Consider the following 21,189-nt stretch of genomic DNA (forward strand, 5'->3'; position numbering starts at 1 on the left):
AATACTTTCTCTTTGTATAGAGAATGGTTAAGTATGGCTAGGTGCCGGGGCTCACGCCTATAATCCCAGCACTTTGGGAGGCCAAGGCAGTCAGATCATTTGAGGTGAGGAGTTTGAGACCAGCTTGGCCAATATGGTAAAACTCCATCTCTACTAAAAATACAAAAAATAGCTGGATTAGCCGGGCATGGTGGTGTGCACCTGTAATCCCGGCTACTCGAGAGGCTGAGCCAGGACAATCGCTTGAACTGAGGAGGCAGAGGTTGCAGTGAGCCGAGACTGCATCACTGCACTCCATAGCAAAACTCCGTCTCCAAAACAACAACAAACAGCTAAGTATGTACCTTTTAAATGAGAAAAACAAATTTTAAACATCAAGAATTATCCAATAATCTGGCTGGGCGCAGTGGCTCATGCCTATAATCCCAGCACTTTGGAAGGCCTAGGTGGGCAGATCACCTCAGGTCAGGAGTTTGACACCAGCCTGGCCAACATGGTGAAACCCTGTCTCTACTAAAAATACAAAACTTAGGTGGGCATGGTGGCATGCATCTGTAATCCCAGCTACTGGGGAGGCTGAGGCAGGAGAATCACTTGAACCCAAGAGGTGGAGGTTGCAGTGAGCCAAGATCATGCCATTGCACTCCAGCCTGGGCAACAAGAGTGAAACTCCATCTCAGAAAAAAAAAAAAAATTATCCAGTAATCCAGGCTGTCACTACTTAAAAAAAAATTATCCAATAAAAAATAATTTTTGTTATTGTCTTGTGCATGTTTTTTCTCAGTGCTCCAAATGTACGTGCAGAACCTTTATAAAAATAATAAATGTTATTTTAAAAATTAACCAATCTGTAGTTGTTTCAGTCCTTCTGATTTGTGGGCTAGGAGAGGGAGAAGTTGGGTACAAAAGACTGGAAAATTTGTAATTTTAAAATAAGGTCCATTTGTATAAATCTGAAAGTGTATCACTATTTTTGTTAAATAGGGAAGAGAAAGATACCTAATCTTACTATCCATTCATAATAACATTCAAAATAAAATTCCTTTTAGCAAAGGAAGCATTATATTGGAAATTCCTTAGATTAAAATAGGTTTTCTACTTCCTTCGCATTGCTCCAGTGTCTTACACACACACACACACACACACACACACACAGCTCACAGCTCATATCTCATTAACATAAGATGTAGATTAGAGTATTTTACATTTAATATTTAAAAAATTACGTCAAGTTTTGGCACATATAGGAGTAAATGCATGTTATAGAGTGCTCTTAGTGGTAAGTCATTTTATCATCAGTCCATTTCAGGTTGCTATAAAAGAATGTCTGAGACTGGGTAATTTATAAAGAAAAGAGTTTCTGGGCCGGGCAAGGTGGCTCACGCCTGTAATCCCAGCACTCTGGGAGGCCATGGTGGGTGGATCACTGGAGGTCAGGAGTTCGAGACCAGTCTAGCCAACATGGCGAAACCCCATCTCTACTAAAAATTCAAAAATTAGCTGGGTGTGGTGGCATGTGCCTGTAATCTCAGCTACTTGGGAGGCTGAGGAAGAAGAATCGTTTGAACCTGGGAGGTGGAGGTTGCAGTGAGCTGAGATCACGCCACTGCACTCCAGCCTGGGCGACAGAAGGAGATTCCGTCTCAAAAAAATAAATAAAGAAAAAACAAAAAGAGGTTCTGTAGGCTCTCTTAAAGAAAAGAGGTTCTTTATAAAGAAAAGAGGTTCTTTATATAAAAAAAGGGGTTCTGTAGGCTGAGAGGTTCAAGGGCATGGCTCTGGCTTCTGGTGAAGGCTTTTGTGCTACATCACAACATTGTGGAGAAGGTTAATGGGGAAGTGGACATTAGCAAAGAGAAGGAAACCCTAAGGGCTTTATAACCCTGCTTTATAACAACTCACTCTCACGGGAGCTAATCCAGTCTCTCTAGAGACAGGACCAAGCCATTCAGGAGGGATTGGGCTGCATAATTCAAACACCTCCCACTAGGCCCCATCTCCCAACACTGCCACATTGGGGATCAAATTTCAACATGAGCTTTGGTGGGGACAAACAGACCATATCTAAACCATTGCAGTCATTTTCATTTTAACAACACTTATTACAAATCACATTTTATAAACACTAGATAAATTACATATAAAAGCTAGACATAAATATAACGAAGCAAAACAAAAACAGCAGTACTATTAATGCAAGAGAAATAAGCTAATATAATATTTAAACAATATAACTTAATAAAATTACCAGTTTTTCATTGTTAATAATTTTTCATAAATTCAAAAGCTATTCAGAAATGAAATACATTGTGATTACTATCAAAGGTTAGAATTATAGAAACAACCACCATAGCACTACTTATTTTTAAAAATCGTTTCAAACATTCAGAAGCCAAATGACTGTCCTTAAAGACAAATTAAATGGGTAAAAGGTCTTATCTAACTGAAGAATACAAAATTTTAAGCTTTGATTAATAGATAATAAGTGTAGTGGAAAATTTTAAATTAACATCTCCCTTATATGTTATATTCCTGAGTTGTTGCTCAAATATCATAAAGAACTCAGTTTATAGCTTTATATAACATTGCATTTTATTTTTGAAAAACAAAAAGTATTGTTATTATTTTAAATGTCAATAATGGTGTTTAATAATATTATCATGGCCGGGCGCGGTAGCTCACACTGTAATCCCAGCACTTAGGGAGGCCGAGGTGGACGGATCACCTGAGGTCAGGAGTTCGAGACCAGCCTGACCAACATGGAGAAACCCCATCTCAACTAAAAATACAAAAATTAGCCAGGCGTAGTGGCGCATGCCTGTATTCCCAGCTACTCAGGAGGCTGAGGCAGGAGAATCGCTTGAACCCAGGAGGTGGATGTTGTGGTGAGCCGAGATCACACCATTACACCCCAGCCTGGGGAAGAAGAGTGAAACTCCATCTCAAAAATAATAATATAATCATAACAGGATGGAGTCCCTTTAATTTAGCTTAACTAAGGGAAAAACTAATGCCCTCTGACCACTATTTGCAAAGATCATTTGTAAATTGTGATCAAAATTATATTAAATCTGTCACCAACTTTTATTTGCATCTTATGAAATCATATTGATTTTGTAGTATTGAATGCCCTTATAAAAGAATTGAAATGATGCAGTGCTAATGGTTAGCACAAGGCCACGCACAGGGTGAGCGCTCAATATTACTAATTAATTTAAAGTGAAAATCTTTTAATGTATTATTTCTGCACCTTAACATGCAATTCAGTGTAGTAGTTATTAACCCCAAAATATCCAAAAACATTTTAAACATGAAAATACATTTTAGTAACAATCATAGGAATGTTTACAAGTGGTTATTTTCAATCTTAGTTTTATCAAAATAGAATTAAATTTCAGATTCCTTTTAAAAATAGGCCTATGAAAGCTGATTTCATAATAGCTGCTATATGTGATATGGATGGCAGATTCAGTGCCTTCTCACAAGTTCAACCTATTGACACCTCCTGAACCAATTACTTTAGATTACAAGATAACCCTTAAAACAGAGTTTCCCCTGAAGACTGAATCCGTGCATCTGAGGATTGGGTCCAAGAATGTGGATTTTTAAACAAGTAGCTCTCGTCTGCTTCCTGGTAAATTATTATGATCAGATAGATTTGGAAAACAGTGCTTTAAAGCAACCAAAATAATTTTATCATACTTGAACATTACTTGATATGAATGGCATATCTAATGAAAAATCAAATGTAACAAGCTTTTTAATAATCTGCATAGCTTATCATCATGCCTATTTCTGACCTAAAAGTCACAAGGTTTTGTTCTAATTCTCTTGATCGTCCACAAGAGCTAATAAAAGTTATCACCTTTTTAAAAACTGCTGGTGATTGGGTTTCTACAGTTTTAGCATTGCATATACCTTTTCCTATCAGGACCCAGAAGAGTCATATAGCAGTTGCATTAAAAAACTAAACAATGTGTAATTTATTCAAATAATCATACTACTTACGAAGTAGTCTTTAAATAGCTATACCAACATCTGTTAGTAGAGTTACTTGCCAAGCTGGTTATCAAATGCCTATTTCTTTAAAAAATTCAATTTACAAAGTATTATGTCAACTCCATGTACAAAATCTCATTTGCCATATAATGCAACTAGGAAGCAATTATATAACTGGATATGTGTACATAAAAATGTGCATAGGTTCATTCTAATTGATCGACTAGTAACAAATCCCTCTAAATTGAAAAAGGTAAAATAAGCAATGATATGGAGTCTCAAAAACAGTATCATGGAGCACTGAGGAAAGTTTAAATTATTAGAGATTTGAAAGAACATTTAAATAAGATTAAAATAATAAACTGTTAGCTATTTCTGTTTTCTAATAAGAATATCATATGCAGAAAAACAAAACTACAAGCTTATTAAAATGGGTTAAATAGCTTTTACGCTGATTAAAACTACTTAATTTAAAATGAATTATTTTTGAACCTCAAGTAAATGATGTAATAGTCAACAATTTATTAAAAAATAAACTTTAACAGTTTTAGCATTAGTAAAAACCATTGCTAATACACAAGAGTATATTATCAAATTCTATATTCACAAGTTGGGAAAGGCTTAATACCAAGTCCTGGTTCCACATTGCACTTCATATTCCCATCTGTGTATTAGCAAATTTGTAGAAGCTGTCTACATCTCCAGATGCCGTCCCCTTGCTTTCAGATACAAACATCTATTTTAAATAGAAAATTTAAAAAAAAATAAGTACCAAGTACTTCAGAATGCCAAAGCCCATGTTCTCCACAGAACAAAGTCCCAAGCTAATTATTCAAAAGAAGTTCAAGTACACCATTTATAATGACAATATTTAATCTGTAGATTTTCTTTAGAATTCATGTAATACAGTTTGAATAGCTATCATGTAAATTAAGCTCTTTTGGAAGCACATATAATTAAGGTCTCTGCTTTCATAATACTTGAGTCGTATTTTATTACATCTGGACTTTCACAACACTCAATATTATGGAAGCTACTGAGTTAGAGTCGCTTAAAAAAGTCTTTGTTTCTTCTGTTTTCTAATAATAATCTCAGTAATCTAAGCAGCAAAACTTGAGATTATCCCTTTCAAAGCTGCTATATTACTATTTTTTATTTTATTTATTTTTGAGACAGATCCTTGCTCTGTTGCCCAGGCTGGAGTGCAGTGGTGCAATCATGGCTCACTGCAGCCTAGACTTCTGGACTCAAGTGATTCTCCTGCCTCAGCCTCCCAAGTAGCTGGGACTACAGGTGTGCACCACCACGCCTAGCTAGTTTGTTTGTTTGTTTGTTTGTTTGTTTGTTTTTTACTTTTTGTAGAGTCTCACTATGTTGCCCAGACTGGTCTTGAACTCCTGGGCTCAAGCAGTCTTCCCGCTTCAGCCTCCCAAAGTGCTGGGATTACAGGTGTGAGCCACCACACCCAGCCTACTATTTTTAAATAAACTATCTGCTAAACATCAATGAAGCAATACTCAATAGAACCCTTCTAAAGTAGCTTTTACAAATGTCAGCAAGGAATTAGAGCAGATGTGGGTTCTATTCTAGCTTTGTCGTAAACTAGCATATGATGCTGACAATCTAATAAACCTCTGTGGGCTCAGTAACTACACCTGTAAAATGAGAAAGCTGGATTAGATAATCTCTAAATCATTCAGCTCTAAAAGTCCAAATTATAACCATTTTATCTCTCAGTTTCCTTTTCTATTCAACCTGGTATTTTCCCTCTCCCTTAGTACTACTGTGATGATAAAATGAGATCAAAGATAAAGTACTTTAATTTTTGTAAATTCAAGGAATCATAAGCCAAATCAGATGATAAAACCAAAATGTCCTCCCAGGTATTTATCACAAAGTAGTCAATTATAGATTTGCTAATGTAATCCTCTATGTTTGGTTTTAAATTTATTTATGTCTGAAATTCTTAGATACAGCAACTTCATCAATATATTTAGAAAATGCCTACATGTGATGATTTCTATGTATACCTGAAGTTCAATTTTTGGTGAAGCATTACTGAAGCAAGTAAAAATGAACCCTGGGCAACAGGATCGTCCATCTAAAGACTATAATCTTAGAAATAAAATATTTTCAACAAATCAGTATTTTTAAAAATGCAATGACTTGAAAAGACATTTGATGAGACTTTTTACCTTAGAAACTTACATACTATAGAAGGTTTTTAATAAATAGATTCTTATTTTGTAATTATTTTAAACAATTAAAGTTTTAGTTTGGCAAGAGAAAAATCACAGCTTAGTTCCCAATTATTTATCAAAGGTTCTAAAAATCATGATCTGCTTTAAAAACACACACACACACACACACACGCACACACACACGCACACACACAACAAAAATTCCAAGCAACATTAGGGACAAAAGTATAAAAGTATTATTTGACTGTAAGGAAAAGGAGATGAAAAGTTAGATTGAAATACAGTCAATAAAATCTTGTACCTTGGTCCCATTGAATATCTCATTTACAATAAGTTGACATCCTTCTACAGCACCATCTCCATTAAACTCCAAGGCAGTAACAGGGCCTATAAGCAAACCCAAGAAACGTTTTCTTAACACAAATACAAGTATATTCTAAATTTAATCTTTTTATTCTTCCCTGAAGAATCTCCAGCATCTTCTTTGAGGGTGAAAGAGAAGGAAGAGGAAAGCAGACAGATGGGGCATATCACCTCAGCTGCTTCTTCCTACGCTAATCATAAAACAAATTAACACAGTCTCATAACAAGTAGCTTCAGTACTATTATAGGACTAGTGTCACATTTTTAAAGTGTTGTAAATAGTCTGGCTTTTCTGGTTCTCATTCTTCTATAAAAACCACAGAAATTCTACTCATTTAGGAGTATAAAAATAGTTGATAAAATAGCAAATAAGATCAAAAGCAATCCAAGTCAACATAAGTAGGTTTTGCCAGGCAGCCAGCCTTGCTTCCAACTCTCCTACTTACCAGCCAAGTTCTAGGCCACCAATAATGAAGCTAAGCCAAATAGGAATTGAGGCCAGGCACCAAAAGTGATGACCATCTGAAAGTATTTTCCTTGAGTGTGTCTTAAAGCTACATTCTAGAAACATAGACAAAGTTTTTATTTTTTAATCCTTTTAATAGAATATTTGTGCCTCCTTTCTCATACATTAATTTGAAAACATTAAAAACCTCCTACAGTGATGGAAAAGTCTTGATCTCCAGGAAATTACAAATGTATTGAAAGAAGACATAAACCCATTAAGCAAATACAAACCAACATAGAATAATGAAGTACTAAGTAATGAAATACTAGAGTGAATGAATATGAAACACTAAATTGAATGTAACCATGTGCTGCAGTACAAGGTACAAGAATGAGAAAGAAAAGGTTACACTACATTGGGCATCAAGATAACTGAAGGCTTGTGATTTTTTTTTTCTTGGAGGCTTGTGATATAATACAGACAACAAATACAGAAAAGGCAGGATATAGTGGTCCCTAGGTATCTGCATAGGATTGATTCCATTGGTTGCTCAAATCCCTTATATATTAATAAAATGGTATAGTATTTGCATATAACTTATGCACATCCTCCTGTATAATTTATTAAAAATGTATTTAAAATTTTTTTAGAGATAGAATCTCACGGCTGGGCACAGTGGTTCATGCTTGTAATTCTAGCATTTTGGGAGGCCGAGGCAGGAGGATCACAAGCCCTGGAGTTCAAGACCAGCCTAGGCAACAAAGCAAGACCCCGTCTCTACAAAAAATTAAAAAATTAGCTGGGTGCAGGGTCACAGGCCTGTAGTTGCCGCTACTCCAGGGACTGAGATAGAAAGATCACTTGAGCCCAGGAGTTTGAGGTTACAGCAAGCCATGATGAAGCCACTGCACTCTAACCTGGACAACAAAGCGAGACCATGTCTTAAAAAAAAAAAAAAAAAATAGATATGGGGTCTATATTGCTCAGTCTGGTCTCAAACTCTTGGCTTCAAGCAATCCTCTTGCCTTCACCCCGGCCAGGAGTTCAAGAACATATTGTAATAAAACATCTAACCTTACAAAAGAAAAGCTTAAAATCTTAAATTTTTATTTAGAAATATCAATGTAAACTCATGATCTTTTCCTTTTTAAAAATACATAGTTTCTAGCTATGTCCACTGAAAAAGCTTAAAAGAAATGACAACCCAGTAATACACAGCACCTAACATGTATTTCTAAATATCATTCTAAATATCATTCCCCACTAAAAATAACTAAGTAATCTTAGAAAAATAGATGATTCCATGTCTGCGGCAAGAAATGGATTAAGATCAACGTGGAATATTTTCTTTAGCCAAAAAGTAATGAAGCTATCAAAGGTCAATGGGGTTCTATCAAAAGGAGACAGAAGCCAGCCTGAAGGGGCTCCCAATGGCCAAAGATGAGACATGGTGAAACAGAAGGAATAATGACTCTGATTTATTAAAATGTACTAAATATATAAAAAGTCATGAGTTCATAATGATACTTAGAGAGATCCTCCTTACTACCAGATGTTTTTAAGGAAAATAAAAAAAGAAGAGAGAAACAAAATTCACTGTATACCAATGGAGGTTGCTAGGGCACCAATTCACTACTCTGAAAATTGATGTTTTATTTTTCTCTTTATTTATTCTGCTTTTTTGACATGAAGCATATTTCAAGTTAACCAAACAGCTCTGGCATACAAGGAGTTCTGTTAACATCTGTTAATAAATGCAGAGGTAGTGACAAGATTAAAACGTAAGTTTGCCAAAAAAAAAAAGAAAGAAAGAAAATACAGAAAACAGTCATTTTGCAACGCCTATTAAAACAATTGGTTCAGGCAACAATCATCAATGGTTTTAGCATCCCACAGAGAAGACTGCAGGAAACTCTACAATAAAAAGATAAGGTTGTCACCGTGTAAACCCAACCATTAAAACTTAGTATCCCTAAAAGTACAACAATCAAACATTATGTGCCTTCTCAATTAATGCAACAGGAAACGGTACCATCTATGTATTCCTGCCAAAAAAAAATAAAAAATAAAAATAAAAAAAGAACTAAACCTGAATATAAACAAGGCTTTGATCTAACTTCTAGTCTACAAGAAATATGGAGGAACAAATTAAACAACCTCATGAATACTATAACATAATTGACCAAGCTTCTTTCCCAAGACAAAGGCAAGAAAAAAGAAGTAAAGGGGGAACACCTGTTTTTGATTAAGAGTGATATAAGATTAAAAAACAAATACAGTAAGTGGGTCTATTTTAGATCTGGATCAAATTAACTGTAAAAACACAAAGAATTATTTTAGTAAGGTAAATTTGCATATGGACTGAATATTAGAGGATATTAAGGAATTATTGTTAATTCTGTTAAATGTGATAATGCACTGTAGTTACTTAAGAAAACATTTTTAATTTTAAGATAATGAAATATTTAGGGATGAAATGACAGGATGAATCAATTTGATTAAAATGTTTTAGCAAACATGAGATTTTTATTTAAGTATGGCAAGAAGTTGATGAAACTGGGTGATGGGTACACATGGGGGTCATTGTACTCTCTACATTTAGTGCATTTGGAAATTTGCAAAATGAGTTTAAAAAGTACTTTAAACCTAATAAATACTGAACTAAAAAGAAAAAGTTGATAATAAATGTAGGGTTTCCAGTTTTGCAAGGTAGAAAGTTTGAATTAATGTAGAATATAGTTTCATCACTACAAGGAAATACAGTGTGTGTGTGTATTTAAGTTAGACATTTATTATTAAAAGTTCCAGTCCTTCTATAAAGAACATGTAATCTAGAATTCAGAAATACAATCTTGGTAGAATTACTCAGGTATATAACTTGATTGATATTCTTTGACTAGAATATGATAAACTTCCAATAAATGACCTAATAATTTTCCAACAAAAGAGTGGACAAATGCATTTGTTTTAACATGTGTGGATAATCTTAAATTTAAAAAGACTACAACGTTTGTCTTATATGCTTGACATAGATTCGCAACTCAGTAGTATATGGTATTCCTAGAACGCAGCTGAAGACCTGGTATGTAGAGGAAATATGAGGGGTGGTGCTAGAAGACAGACATCTGTGGAATGATTCACATCCTCTCAAATTAGAAGGATGGAGGCCTGCTTCATTAAGAAGCTCAGGGTCAGGTGGGGGTGGGGAAAACACTTAACAACATGGGGAACCGTCAGGGGAATCTCCTTATTTCTGTTTTGCATATGAAGACTCCTACAGCAGCCAGGTGAGGCTCTCTAGTTTAATAAAAATCATGGGAAGAGTCTGAAGACTCTTCATAAGTGTTAATAGGGATTTTTATCAGCTTATTTTGGTTGCAGTTTCCAATTTTTGAAAATGTTTAGGTAATCTTTTCCACCTTCCCAAATCCTAATTCTTTAGATTCATTAGTGTTGAACCAATGCTTTTTCATGTCTCAATTCTTTGTTTATGCATTCTTTTCATATGTATTAAACAAACAAAAACCCTTAAAAAAACTACAATGTTGACAATGAACTTGCTAAGCCCTACTAAATTTTTTTAAAACTACAATGTTGACAACACACTTGTTAAACCCTGCTATTTGTCCCTCTATCTAATGATGATGCCAATTACTGTGATTATTTCTAACTGAACTATGAGGTCAACAAGGATTACTGGTCATGTTTTTAGTGTTTTAATATGAACATCTTATTCAGAGAGTTCATGGTAGCTTTAGATCTAAATATTTCAGCTGTCATGAAAAATTGTGAGACTGAAGCAGACAAGATTTCTGGATGTCTTATCTAGTGAACCCTTCTGAGTTACCTAACACGACCTTGGAACAAGCCACTATGTCTCAATTAGATTACTGCAACAGCCTCCTAGCTGTTCTCTCTGCTTCCCCATTAAAGCAACCAGTGACAGGATTTACACTTTAAAAGGACCATGACATTCCTCTGCTCTAAAACTGCCTATAAAGTATGATCTATATTTTTATTTTTAATTGCTCTAAAAATAAGTGACAGTTCAGGCCAGGCACAGTGGCTCACTCCTGTATTCCTAGCACTTTGGGAGGCTGAGGCAGGCAGATTGCTTTAGCCCAGGAGTTCAAGACCAGCCTAGGCAACATGGCAAAGCCCCATCTCTACAAAAAAATAACAAAAATTAGCCAGGCGTAGTAGCCCATGTCTGTAGTCCCAGCTATTTGGGAGACTGAGGTAGAAGAATCACCTGAGCTCTGGAGGTCGAGGCTGCAGTGAGCCGAGATCAAGCCACTGCGCTCCAGCCTGGGCATCAAAGTGAGATCCTGTCTCAAAAACAAACACACAAACAAACAAAAAAAACCAGACAGTTCAAAGCAATAACATTAACAACGTATTAGGTGTTTATAGTATATACAACAGTAATATATGACAATAATGACACAGGGATGAGAAGGAAGAATTAAGAATATAATGTTATCAGGTCCTTAGATGACAGGTGAAGTTGTGTAATAGAAGGTAGACTCAAATTATTTAAAAATATTTGCAGTAAAACCCAACATAACCATTAAATAAGTTTTTGAAGAAGGGGTATAAATATAAGTCAATAGACGAGATTAAGTGGAATTATAAAATTGCTAAAAAGAAAAAGAAGTAGTAAGAAAAAAAGAACAAATGGAACAAATCAGCTAGCAAAATGAAAGATTTTGATCCAACTGTATCAATAATCCCTTTCAATGTGAATGGTCTAAATACAGCAGTTAAAAGAGACTGGACTGAAAAGCAAAAACCAACTACATGCTGTCTACAAAACACTCACTTTAAATATACAGCCTTGATAAGCTACAAGAAGAAAGATAAATCTTTACAATAAAACACTAACCAAATGAAAGCTAGAGTAGCTGTATTAATTTGAGATGAAGTAGATTTCAGAGCAAGGAAAATTATCAGAGATGAAGAAAGACATCACAGTCAGACATGGTGGCTTGTGCCTGTAATCCCAGCTACTCAGGAGGCTGAGGTGGGAGGATTACTTGAGCCCCAGGAGTTCGAGGCTGCAGTGAGCTATGACTGCACCACTGTACCCCAGACTGGCTGACAGAGCAAGAACCCCTCTCTTAAAAAAAATGAGGGACATCACATAATGATGAAGGATTCTCCAAGAAGATATAACAATCCTAAATGTGTATGTACATAATAACAGAGCTTCAAAATACATGAGACAAAACCTGACAGGATCTGAAAAGAGAAACAGACAAATCCACAATTACAGTTGAAGACTTCAACACTCCTCTCTCACTGATTTATGGAACAAGTAGGCAGAAAATCAGCAAGGATACAGATAACCTGAATAGCACTATCAACCAACTTGACCTAGTGGACATTTATAGAAAATTCAACCAAGCAACAGCAGATTACACATTCTTCTCACATGCACATAGAATATTCACCAAGATAAGCCATATTCTGTGCCATAAAATACATTTTAATATAGAAAACAGAAATCATACAAATGTGTATTTTTGGACCATAACTGGATTTAGATATCAATAATAGAAATATACCTGGGCAATCCCCAAATGTTTGGAAATTAAACAATTATACTTCTAAATAATCCGTGGATCAGGTAAGGTCTCAAGGGAAACTAAAAAATATTTTTAACTAAATCAGGGGTCAACATACTTTTTCTGTAAAGGGCCAGACAGGAAATATTTCAGGCTTTGTGCACCATAATGTAATAGATAAAAGAATGAGTGGCCGGGTGTGGTGGCTCACGCCTGTAATCCCAGCACTTTGGGAGGCTGAGGCAGGCAGATCACCTGATGTCAGGAGTTTGAGACTAGCCTGGCCAACATGGTGAAACCCCATCTCTACTGAAAATACAAAAATTAGCCGGGCGTGGTGGCGGGCACCTGTAATCCCAGCTACTCTGGAGGCTGAGGCAGGAGAATCGCTTGAACCCGGGAGGCAGAGGTTGCAGTGTGCCACTGCACTCCAGCCTGGGTGACGAGAGCAAAACTCCATCTCAAAAAAAAAAAAAAAAAAAAAAAAGGAATGAGCGTGGCTGTGCTCCAATAAGACTTCATTTATTAAAGCAGGCAGTGGGCCATAATTTGCCAAACTCTGAATTACATAAAAATGAAACTACAACATATCAAAATTTGTGAGATGCAGCTAAAGCAGTACTTAAAGGAAAAATTGTAACATTAAATAACAGATATAGTCAATCCTCGTTATATGCAGATCCCTTCATTTCAAATTCACCTACTTGCTAAAATTCATTTGTAACTCCCCAAATCAATGCTTGCAGTGCTTTCATGGTTGTTTGTGGACATGCACAGTGGCAGAAAATTAGAATTGCCTGATGTGCATGCTCCCAGCTGAGGTTGAACAAGGTGACACTCTGCTTTTTGTTTCAGCTATCGTACTATAAGAAAGTGTCCTTTGTGAGGTCTAGGTAGTGCCGTATTTTTCACATTTTTGTGCTTTTTGTTGGTGATTTTGCCTGTTTAAAATATCCCCTAGGCCAGGCACAGTGGCTCATGCCTGTAATCCCAGCACTTTGGGAGGCTGAGGAGGGAGGATTGCTTGAGGCCAGAAGTTCAAGATCAGCCTGGGTAACATGGCAAGACCCCAACTCTACAACATTGTTTAAAAAAATAGCTGGCGGCTGGACATGGTGGCTCATGCCTGTAATCCCAGCACTTTGGGAAGCCAAGTTGGGTGGATCACCTGAGCCCAGGAGTTCAAGACCAGCCTGGGCAACAAAGCAAGACCCTGTCTCTTTTATGTTTAAAAAAAATAGCTGGGCATGGTGGAGTGCACCTGTAGTCCTAGCTCCTTGGGAGTCTGAGGTGGGAGGATCACCTGAGCCCATGAGTTTGAGGTTACAGTGAGCTATGGTCATACCACTGCACTCTAGCCTGAGTGACAGAGCAAGACCCTGTCTCCAAAAAAATAAAACAGCCCCCAAACACAGTGCTGAAGTGCTGTCTAATGGCTCCTAAACTGAGGAAGGTTGTGATGTGCCTCATGAGAAAATGTGTTAGATAAGCTTTGCTCCAGCATCAGTTCTAGTGCTGTTGGCTGTGAGTTCAATGTTAATGAATCAATAGTATATGCTAAATAAGGTATCTTTAAACAGAAACACACGTTAAACAAAGTTATGTATTGCACCAGGCGCGGTGGCTCAAGCCTGTAATCCCAGCACTTTGGGAGGCCGAGGCAGGCGGATCACCTGAGGTCAGGAGTTTGAGACCAGCCTGACCAACATGGAGAAACCCCGTCTCTACTAAAAATACAAAATTAGCCGGGAGTGGTGGCACATGCCTGTAATCTAAGCTACTCAGGAGGCTGAGGCAGGAGAATCACCTGAACCCGGGAGGGGGGGTTGCGGTGAGCCAAAATCACACCATTGCACTCCAGCCTGGGGAACAAGAGCAAAACTCTGCCTCAAAAAAAAAAAAAAAGTATGTATAAAAACCTACAACTGACGGCCGGGCATGGTAGCTCACGCCTGTAATCCCAGCACTTTGGGAGGCCAAGGCGGGTGGATCACCGAGACCAGCCTGACCAACATGGAGAAACCCCGTCTTCATTAAAAATACAAAATTAGCTGGGCGTGATGGCGCGCCTGTAATCCCAGCTACTTGCGTGGCTGAGGCAGGAGAATCACTTGAACCTGGGAGGCAGAGGTTGCGGTGAGCCGAGATCGAGCCATCGCAGTCCAGCCTGGGCAACAAAGAGCGAAACTCTGTCTTAAAAAAAAAAGGAAAGGTCTTGAACTCCTGATCTTGTGATCCACCCTCCTCATCCTCCCAAAGTGCTGGGATTACAGGTGTGAACCACTGCACCTGGCCCTCAAGCAACTGATTTTCTTTTTTTAAATTTTTTAAATTAATTAATTAATTTATTATTATTATTATACTTTAAGTTTTAGGGTACATGTGCACAATGTGCAGGTTTGTTACATATGTATCCATGTGCCATGTTGGTGTGCTGCACCCATAAAAAATAAATAAATAAAAAATCAAAAAAAAAAGGAAAGGAAAACCTACAACTGACATAATTCCTTTTAAAATTTTAATTTAATTTAATTTTTTTTAAGAGATGGGGGTCTCACTTTGTTGTTCAGGCTGGTCTTGAACTCTTGGCTTCAAGCAATCTTCCTGTCTTGGCCTCCCAAATTGCTGGGATTACAGGCATAAGCAACTGTGCCTAAACCTGACATCATTGTTTTTGTTATTTTGAGACAGGATCTCCTTGGGTCACCGCCCCCCAGGCTGGAGTGCAGTGATGTGATCTCAGCTAACTGCAACCTCTGCCTCCCAGGCTCAAGTGATCCTTCCACCTCAGTCTCCCAAGTAGCTGGAACTACAGGCACGCACTATCACACACCCAACTAATTTTTGTATTTTTTTGTAGAGATGAGGCTTTGCCTTGTTGCCCACGCTGGTCTCAAACTCCTGGGCTCAAGTGATCCACCTGCCTCAGCCTCCCTAAGTGCTGGGACTACAGGCATGAGCCACTGCACCTGGCCACTGACATTATTCTTTTTTTTTTTCTTTTTTTTTTTGAGACGGAGTATCGCCCTGTCTCCTAGGCTGGAGTGCAGTGGCACGATGTTGGCTCACTGCAACCTCCACCTCCCGGGCTCAAGCGATTCTTCCTGCCTCAGCCTCCCGAGTAGCTGGGATTACAGGCAAGTGCCACCACGCCCGGCTAATTTTTTGTATTTTTAGTAGAGACAGGGTTTCACCATGTTGGCCAAGCTGGTCTCGAACTCCTGGCCACAAGTGATCCACCCACCTTGGCTTCCCAAAGTGCTGGGATTACAGGTGTGAGCCACCGCGCCCGGCCTACATCATTCCTAAAGGTGAGACTGAACACTTGCAGAATATTGATGGAGGGCATCTTTGCTTTGCTCCTGAGATCAGCCTTCAGAGTAGCTGGGGCTACAGGCGCATGACACCAAGCTCAGCTCATTTTTTTTTCTTTTTGTAGAGACAAAGTCTCATTATGTTGCCTAGGCTGGTTTCGAACTCCTGGGCTCAAGCAATCCTCCTGCCTTGGCCTCCCAAAGTGTTGAGATTACAGGCATGAGCCACCATGCCTGGCCTATCTTGACAACTTTCCTGTGAATCTAAAATTGTTTCAAAATTAAAAGTTGATTTAAAAAACACAATGAGATACCATGACACACCTATTGGAAAACTGACAATACCAAATGCTAGCAAACTACCCAAGTGATTTGAAAAGTTATGTACACTCAAAAACCTATATACAATGCAGGTCCCTCAAAAAACTAAAAATAGAACTACAACATGATCCAGCAATTCCACAACTGGGTACAGATCCAAAAGCAAGGAAATCAGTATGTCAAAGAGATATTTGTACTTGTGATCACTGCAGCACTATTCATAATTGTCAAAATATGAAATCGGCCTAATTGCCTATCAACAGATAAATGGATAAAGAAAATGTGTTACACTTATACAATGGAATATTATTCAGCCATAAAAGGAATGAAATCCTGTCATTTGCAGCAACATGGATGGAACTAGGGACCACTAGGTTAAGTGAAATAAGCCAAGCACAGAAAGACAAATATCACATGCTCTCGCTCATATGTGGGGGCTAAAAAAAGTGGATCTCATGAAGATAGAGTAGATTGGTGGTTATCAGAGGCTGGAAAAGGGGACGGTGGGGTGGGGGGGAATGTGGAGAAAAAAAGAGAATGTAAATGTATTACCACTGAACTGTATACTTAAAAATGGTAAAGATGGCAAATTATGTATGTATATTTTACCTCAATAAAAAAACTTACACACAAATGTTTATAGTGGCTTTATTCATAATTGGCAAAACTGGAAACAAGCAGGATGTCCAACAATTGAATGGAAAAACAAACTGGTACATCAATACAAGGAATACTATTCAGCAATAAAAAGGAACAAGTTGGCTGGGAGCGGTGGCTCACGCCCGTAATCCCAGCACTTTGGGAGGCCGAGGTGGGCGGATCGCCTGAGGTCGGGAGTTTGAGACCAGCCTAGCCAGCATGGTGAAACCCCATCTCTACTAAAAATACAAAAATTAGTTGGGCATGGTGGCAGGCACCTGTAATCCCAGCTACTCAGGAAGCTGAGGCAGGAGAATCGCTTGAACCCAGGAGGTGGAGGTTGCAGTGAGCCAAGATCGTGCCATTGCACTCCAGCCTGGGCAACAGAGTGAGACTTCTTGTCAAAAAAAAAAAGACAAAAGAAAAAAAGAAGGAGCAAGTTATTGAGTCACCTAGCAAGAAGACTGAATCACAAATGCATTTTAATAAATGAAGCCAGACTCAAAAGGCTACATGTTGTCTGATTCCATTTATGGTACACTCCGGAAAAGACAAAATCATAAGGACAGGAGACATATCAGTTGCCAGGAGTTGTGGTTGACTGACTAAAGGGGCCACACAAGGGAAATTTTTAGGGAGAACTGTTTTCCATGGTACTGGGGCGATAAATGGGGTGGTGGACTTTATGCACTTATAAAACTCATGCCAACTGAATGTTACTGCATGCAAATTTAAAAAAATTAACCAAGATGTCACGGTATCCAAGGATGGAATGCAGCTTGTGACAAATGAATCTAACAGTATTATAAATGTGTGCCAATACTTCAATGAAGGGGATAAGGGAAAAAGGAGCTGACCTCAGGACTTTGGAAAACTGTTTTGAGTGGCTACTGTAAGGCTAAAGACAAGACTGTACAATACCAACTGCACTCTAGTTGGTAAATAAGTTTCTCACAGGGGTATGGGTTAGTAATTCTAAAACTGTATTATATTTATACTAGAGTTAAACAAATAAGTGAATAAAATGTACATAATGGAAGCCAGGTTTCTCACCTTCAGAGTAAGAAGTCACAAAAAAGCAAGGGAAGGGATCCTAGAATGAACCCTGTGGTGCTGGATTAGGGTCAGAGGTATTTTAATAGATGGATACAGGATTATAGATGTGTGTGTATATACAGGTTAATAGTCATACATGTATTTTTTACCTTTGTCTGTTGAAAGGGCCTAGAACCAGTGGTACCCCATTAGTAAAGGGCACACCTAGCATCCAGATCTTGGTTTCTAACTATCATTCTAGAATAAAAGAAACCAGGGTTCCTTGGAGAAATGGTTGATACTAGTTCTGGAGCAAGGAAAAATACAGGATGAGCCTGGAGCATCTTGTAGGGCCAGAAAGTAAGGAAGTGTTCAAAATTCAAAAGGATGGGACATGTCAAAGGGACAAAAAAGCCACCCTAAAAGAGCTCCAGATGGTTAAAACCAGAACAATTTGATAGTATTGGATTATAACTTAAAAGAATAAAATACACACCCTTGAGAAATAAATGACTGAATAAATGGGGAGAAGGGACAAATCTTTTTTTTTTTTTTTTTTTTGAGACAGGGTCTCTGTCACCCAGGCTGGACTGCAGTGGCAATCTTGGCTCACTGCAATCTCCGCCTCCCAGGTTCAAGTGATTCTCCTGCCTCAGCCTTCCGAGTGGCTGGGACTACAGGCATGCGCCACCACGTCCAGCTAATTTATGTATTTTTAGTAGAGATGGGGTTTCACCATGTTGGCCAGGATGGTCTCGATCTCTTGACCTCGTGATCCGCCCGCCTCAGCCTCCCAAAGTGCTGGGATTATAGGCGTGAGCCACCACACCCAGCCAGGACAAATGTTTCTTACAGAATTCCAAATAATGTATGTGGATATTCCTGTCTCCCGATGGTAGAGCTTAATTCTCCTCTCCTTGACTGTGTGTTGATCTTAGTGACTCATTTTCAAAGAACGGAGTATGGAAAGGGAAACATGGAAACTTTACAGCACAGAAATCTGGCAGATACCACCTCATATTGACATCATGTGCCCTGTGATGTTGTGATGAGAAGGGCACTTCCTCCTCCTAAAAACCCATAACCCTAGTCTAACCAGAGGAAAATGTCAGATAAACATAAATTGAGGAACATTCTACAAAATAATTGACCACTACTATTCAAAAGTTTCAAGATTATGAGAAACAAGGAAGACTGAAGAAATGTCACATCTGTCACAGGAAATTAAGGAGACATGGCAACAAAAAGCAATGTGGGATCTTGGATTGAATTCTGGAACTGAAAAAGGACATAAGTTGAAAAACTGGTAAAATTTGAATACAGTCTGTAGTTTTAAGTTAGCATTTTACCAATGTAAATTTCTTAGCTTTGACAAATGTACTATGGTTATGTTAACATTTAGGGAAGCTGGGTGAGGGATATACAGAAACTTTCTGTACTATCTTTGCAATTTTTCTGTAAACCTAAAATCATTCCAGTATAAAAAGTTTATTTAAAAAAAAGCCCACAAATGTCCGGCAGCATCTCATCTCACTCAGACTATTATAGAAGCCAAAGTCTCTACAGTGGCCTACAAGGCCCTTCATTATCTGACTCTCTACTTCTCAGGCCTCATCTACTATGTTTGTTGAATAATTGAATGAGTTACTCCCTAAAACAAAAGAACCCAAGTCTGACTAATCTGGAGAACTATCAAAAAAGGAACATTCCAGGGGTACATCTCAAACATTTCTGAATCAGGCTTTCTGGGGTGGGAGTAGAAAATTTGTTTATTGGCTGGGCTTGGTGGCTTATGCCTATAATCTCAGCACTTGAGGAGGCTGAGGCGGACGGATCACATGAGCCCAGGAGTTTGAGACTAGCCTGGACAACATGGCAAAATGCCGTCTCCACAAAAAATACAAAAATTAGCTGGGTATGGTGGCGCACGCCTGTAGTCCCAGCTACCTGGGAGGCTGAGGTGAATGGATCACTTGAGCCCAGGAGTCAGAGGTGGGAGGACTGCTTGAGCCCCGGAGACAGAGGTTGCAGTGAGCCGAGATTGCACCACTGCATTGTAGTCTGGGCAACAGAGTGAGACCCTGTCAGAAAGAAAGAAAGAAAGAAAGAAAAGAAAGAAAGAAAAAGAAAGGAAAGGAAAGGAAAGGAAGAAAGAAAGAAAAAAGAGAGAGAGAGAAAGAAGGAAGGAAGGAAAGAAAGAAAGAAGAGAGAGAGAGAGAAAAGAAAGAAAAGAAAGAAAGATAGAAAATTTGTTTATGTATTTATGTATTTGAGACAAGGTCTCGCTCTGCTGCCCAAGCTCGAGTGCAGTGGCGTGATCATGGGTCACTGCAGCCTCAACCTCCCTGGGCTCAGGTGATCCTCCCACCTCAGCCTCCAAGTAGCTGGGACTACAGGTGCACACCGTCACACCCAGCTAATTTTTGTAGAGACAGGGTTTTGCCATGTTGCCCAGGCTGGTCTTGAACTCCTAGGCTCAAGCGATCCACCTGCCTCAGCCTCCCAAAGTGCTGGAATTACAGGTGTGAGCCACCGTACCTGGCTGAAAATTTACATTTTTAAAAGCACCCTGGATGGTTCTCAGGATTAGTCAGATTTGGAGATCCTCATGATGGAAAACAATGAATTCTCTTATTAAGCAGTCAAATAGCTTTATTAAATATTAAAAATAAATGTGACTATTGCAACTAAAGAGGAAAATTGAGAGACTCTGAGGTGCAAACTATTTAAGATACATGTGAATTCTCAAAAAAAATAAATAAATAAGACCACCCTTAGTTCAGTACAGTGATTCTCAACTGGGAGCAATTTTGCCTCCCTCCCACACCCCTGGGGACATCTGGAAACATTTTGGTTGCCACAACTGGGTGATGTTTTATTGGCATCTAATGGGTAGAGGCCAGAGATGCTGCCAAACATCTTGTAAGGTATAGGACAGCCTCTCATAACAAAGAATTGTCTGGCCTAAAATGTCTGTAGTGCCACAGTTGAGAAACCCTGCCTTAGAATGACTGATGGCCACTTTTAGATAAGGGCCCAGTCCATCCAACTCCTGCTAGAATATCTTCACTGCCAGCCTACTCACTATTCCACAAGCATCAACGCACTGCTGAGCAGCTTAAAAGTTTTTCCCAACTTTTAATTTTGAAAATTTCTATACATTATAGAAGAGTTGAAAGAATAGCATAAATATGCATTTGCCCTTCACCTACACCGACCAAAAGTTAACATTTGTCCCCATTTGCTTTATTACAAAATAAACACCATCTATCTGCACATATATGCTTTGTTTTGCTGAGTCA

At 38.3% G+C, this 21,189-nt stretch overlaps 1 protein-coding gene across 3 annotated transcripts in view; it reads right to left on the reverse strand.

The window, feature by feature from the left end:
- Positions 1-2,067: 2,067 nt before the first annotated feature.
- The window catches only part of LOC129462191 (protein XRP2-like), a 58,540-nt gene continuing 39,418 nt past the window's right edge, over positions 2,068-21,189 (reverse strand). For all 3 annotated transcript variants that reach the window (XM_055241968.2, XM_055241966.2, XM_055241967.2), the window contains exons 4-5: positions 6,502-6,587; positions 2,068-4,735 (exon numbers count right to left, since the gene is read on the reverse strand). In XM_055241968.2, the coding sequence (XP_055097943.1) occupies positions 4,652-4,735; positions 6,502-6,587 (170 nt within the window). In that variant the 3' untranslated portion in view covers positions 2,068-4,651. The remainder of the gene's footprint in view (positions 4,736-6,501; positions 6,588-21,189) is intronic.

The sequence above is a fragment of the Symphalangus syndactylus genome, chromosome 14 (genome assembly GCF_028878055.3).
Source record: "Symphalangus syndactylus isolate Jambi chromosome 14, NHGRI_mSymSyn1-v2.1_pri, whole genome shotgun sequence".
Taxonomy (NCBI): domain Eukaryota; kingdom Metazoa; phylum Chordata; class Mammalia; order Primates; family Hylobatidae; genus Symphalangus; species Symphalangus syndactylus.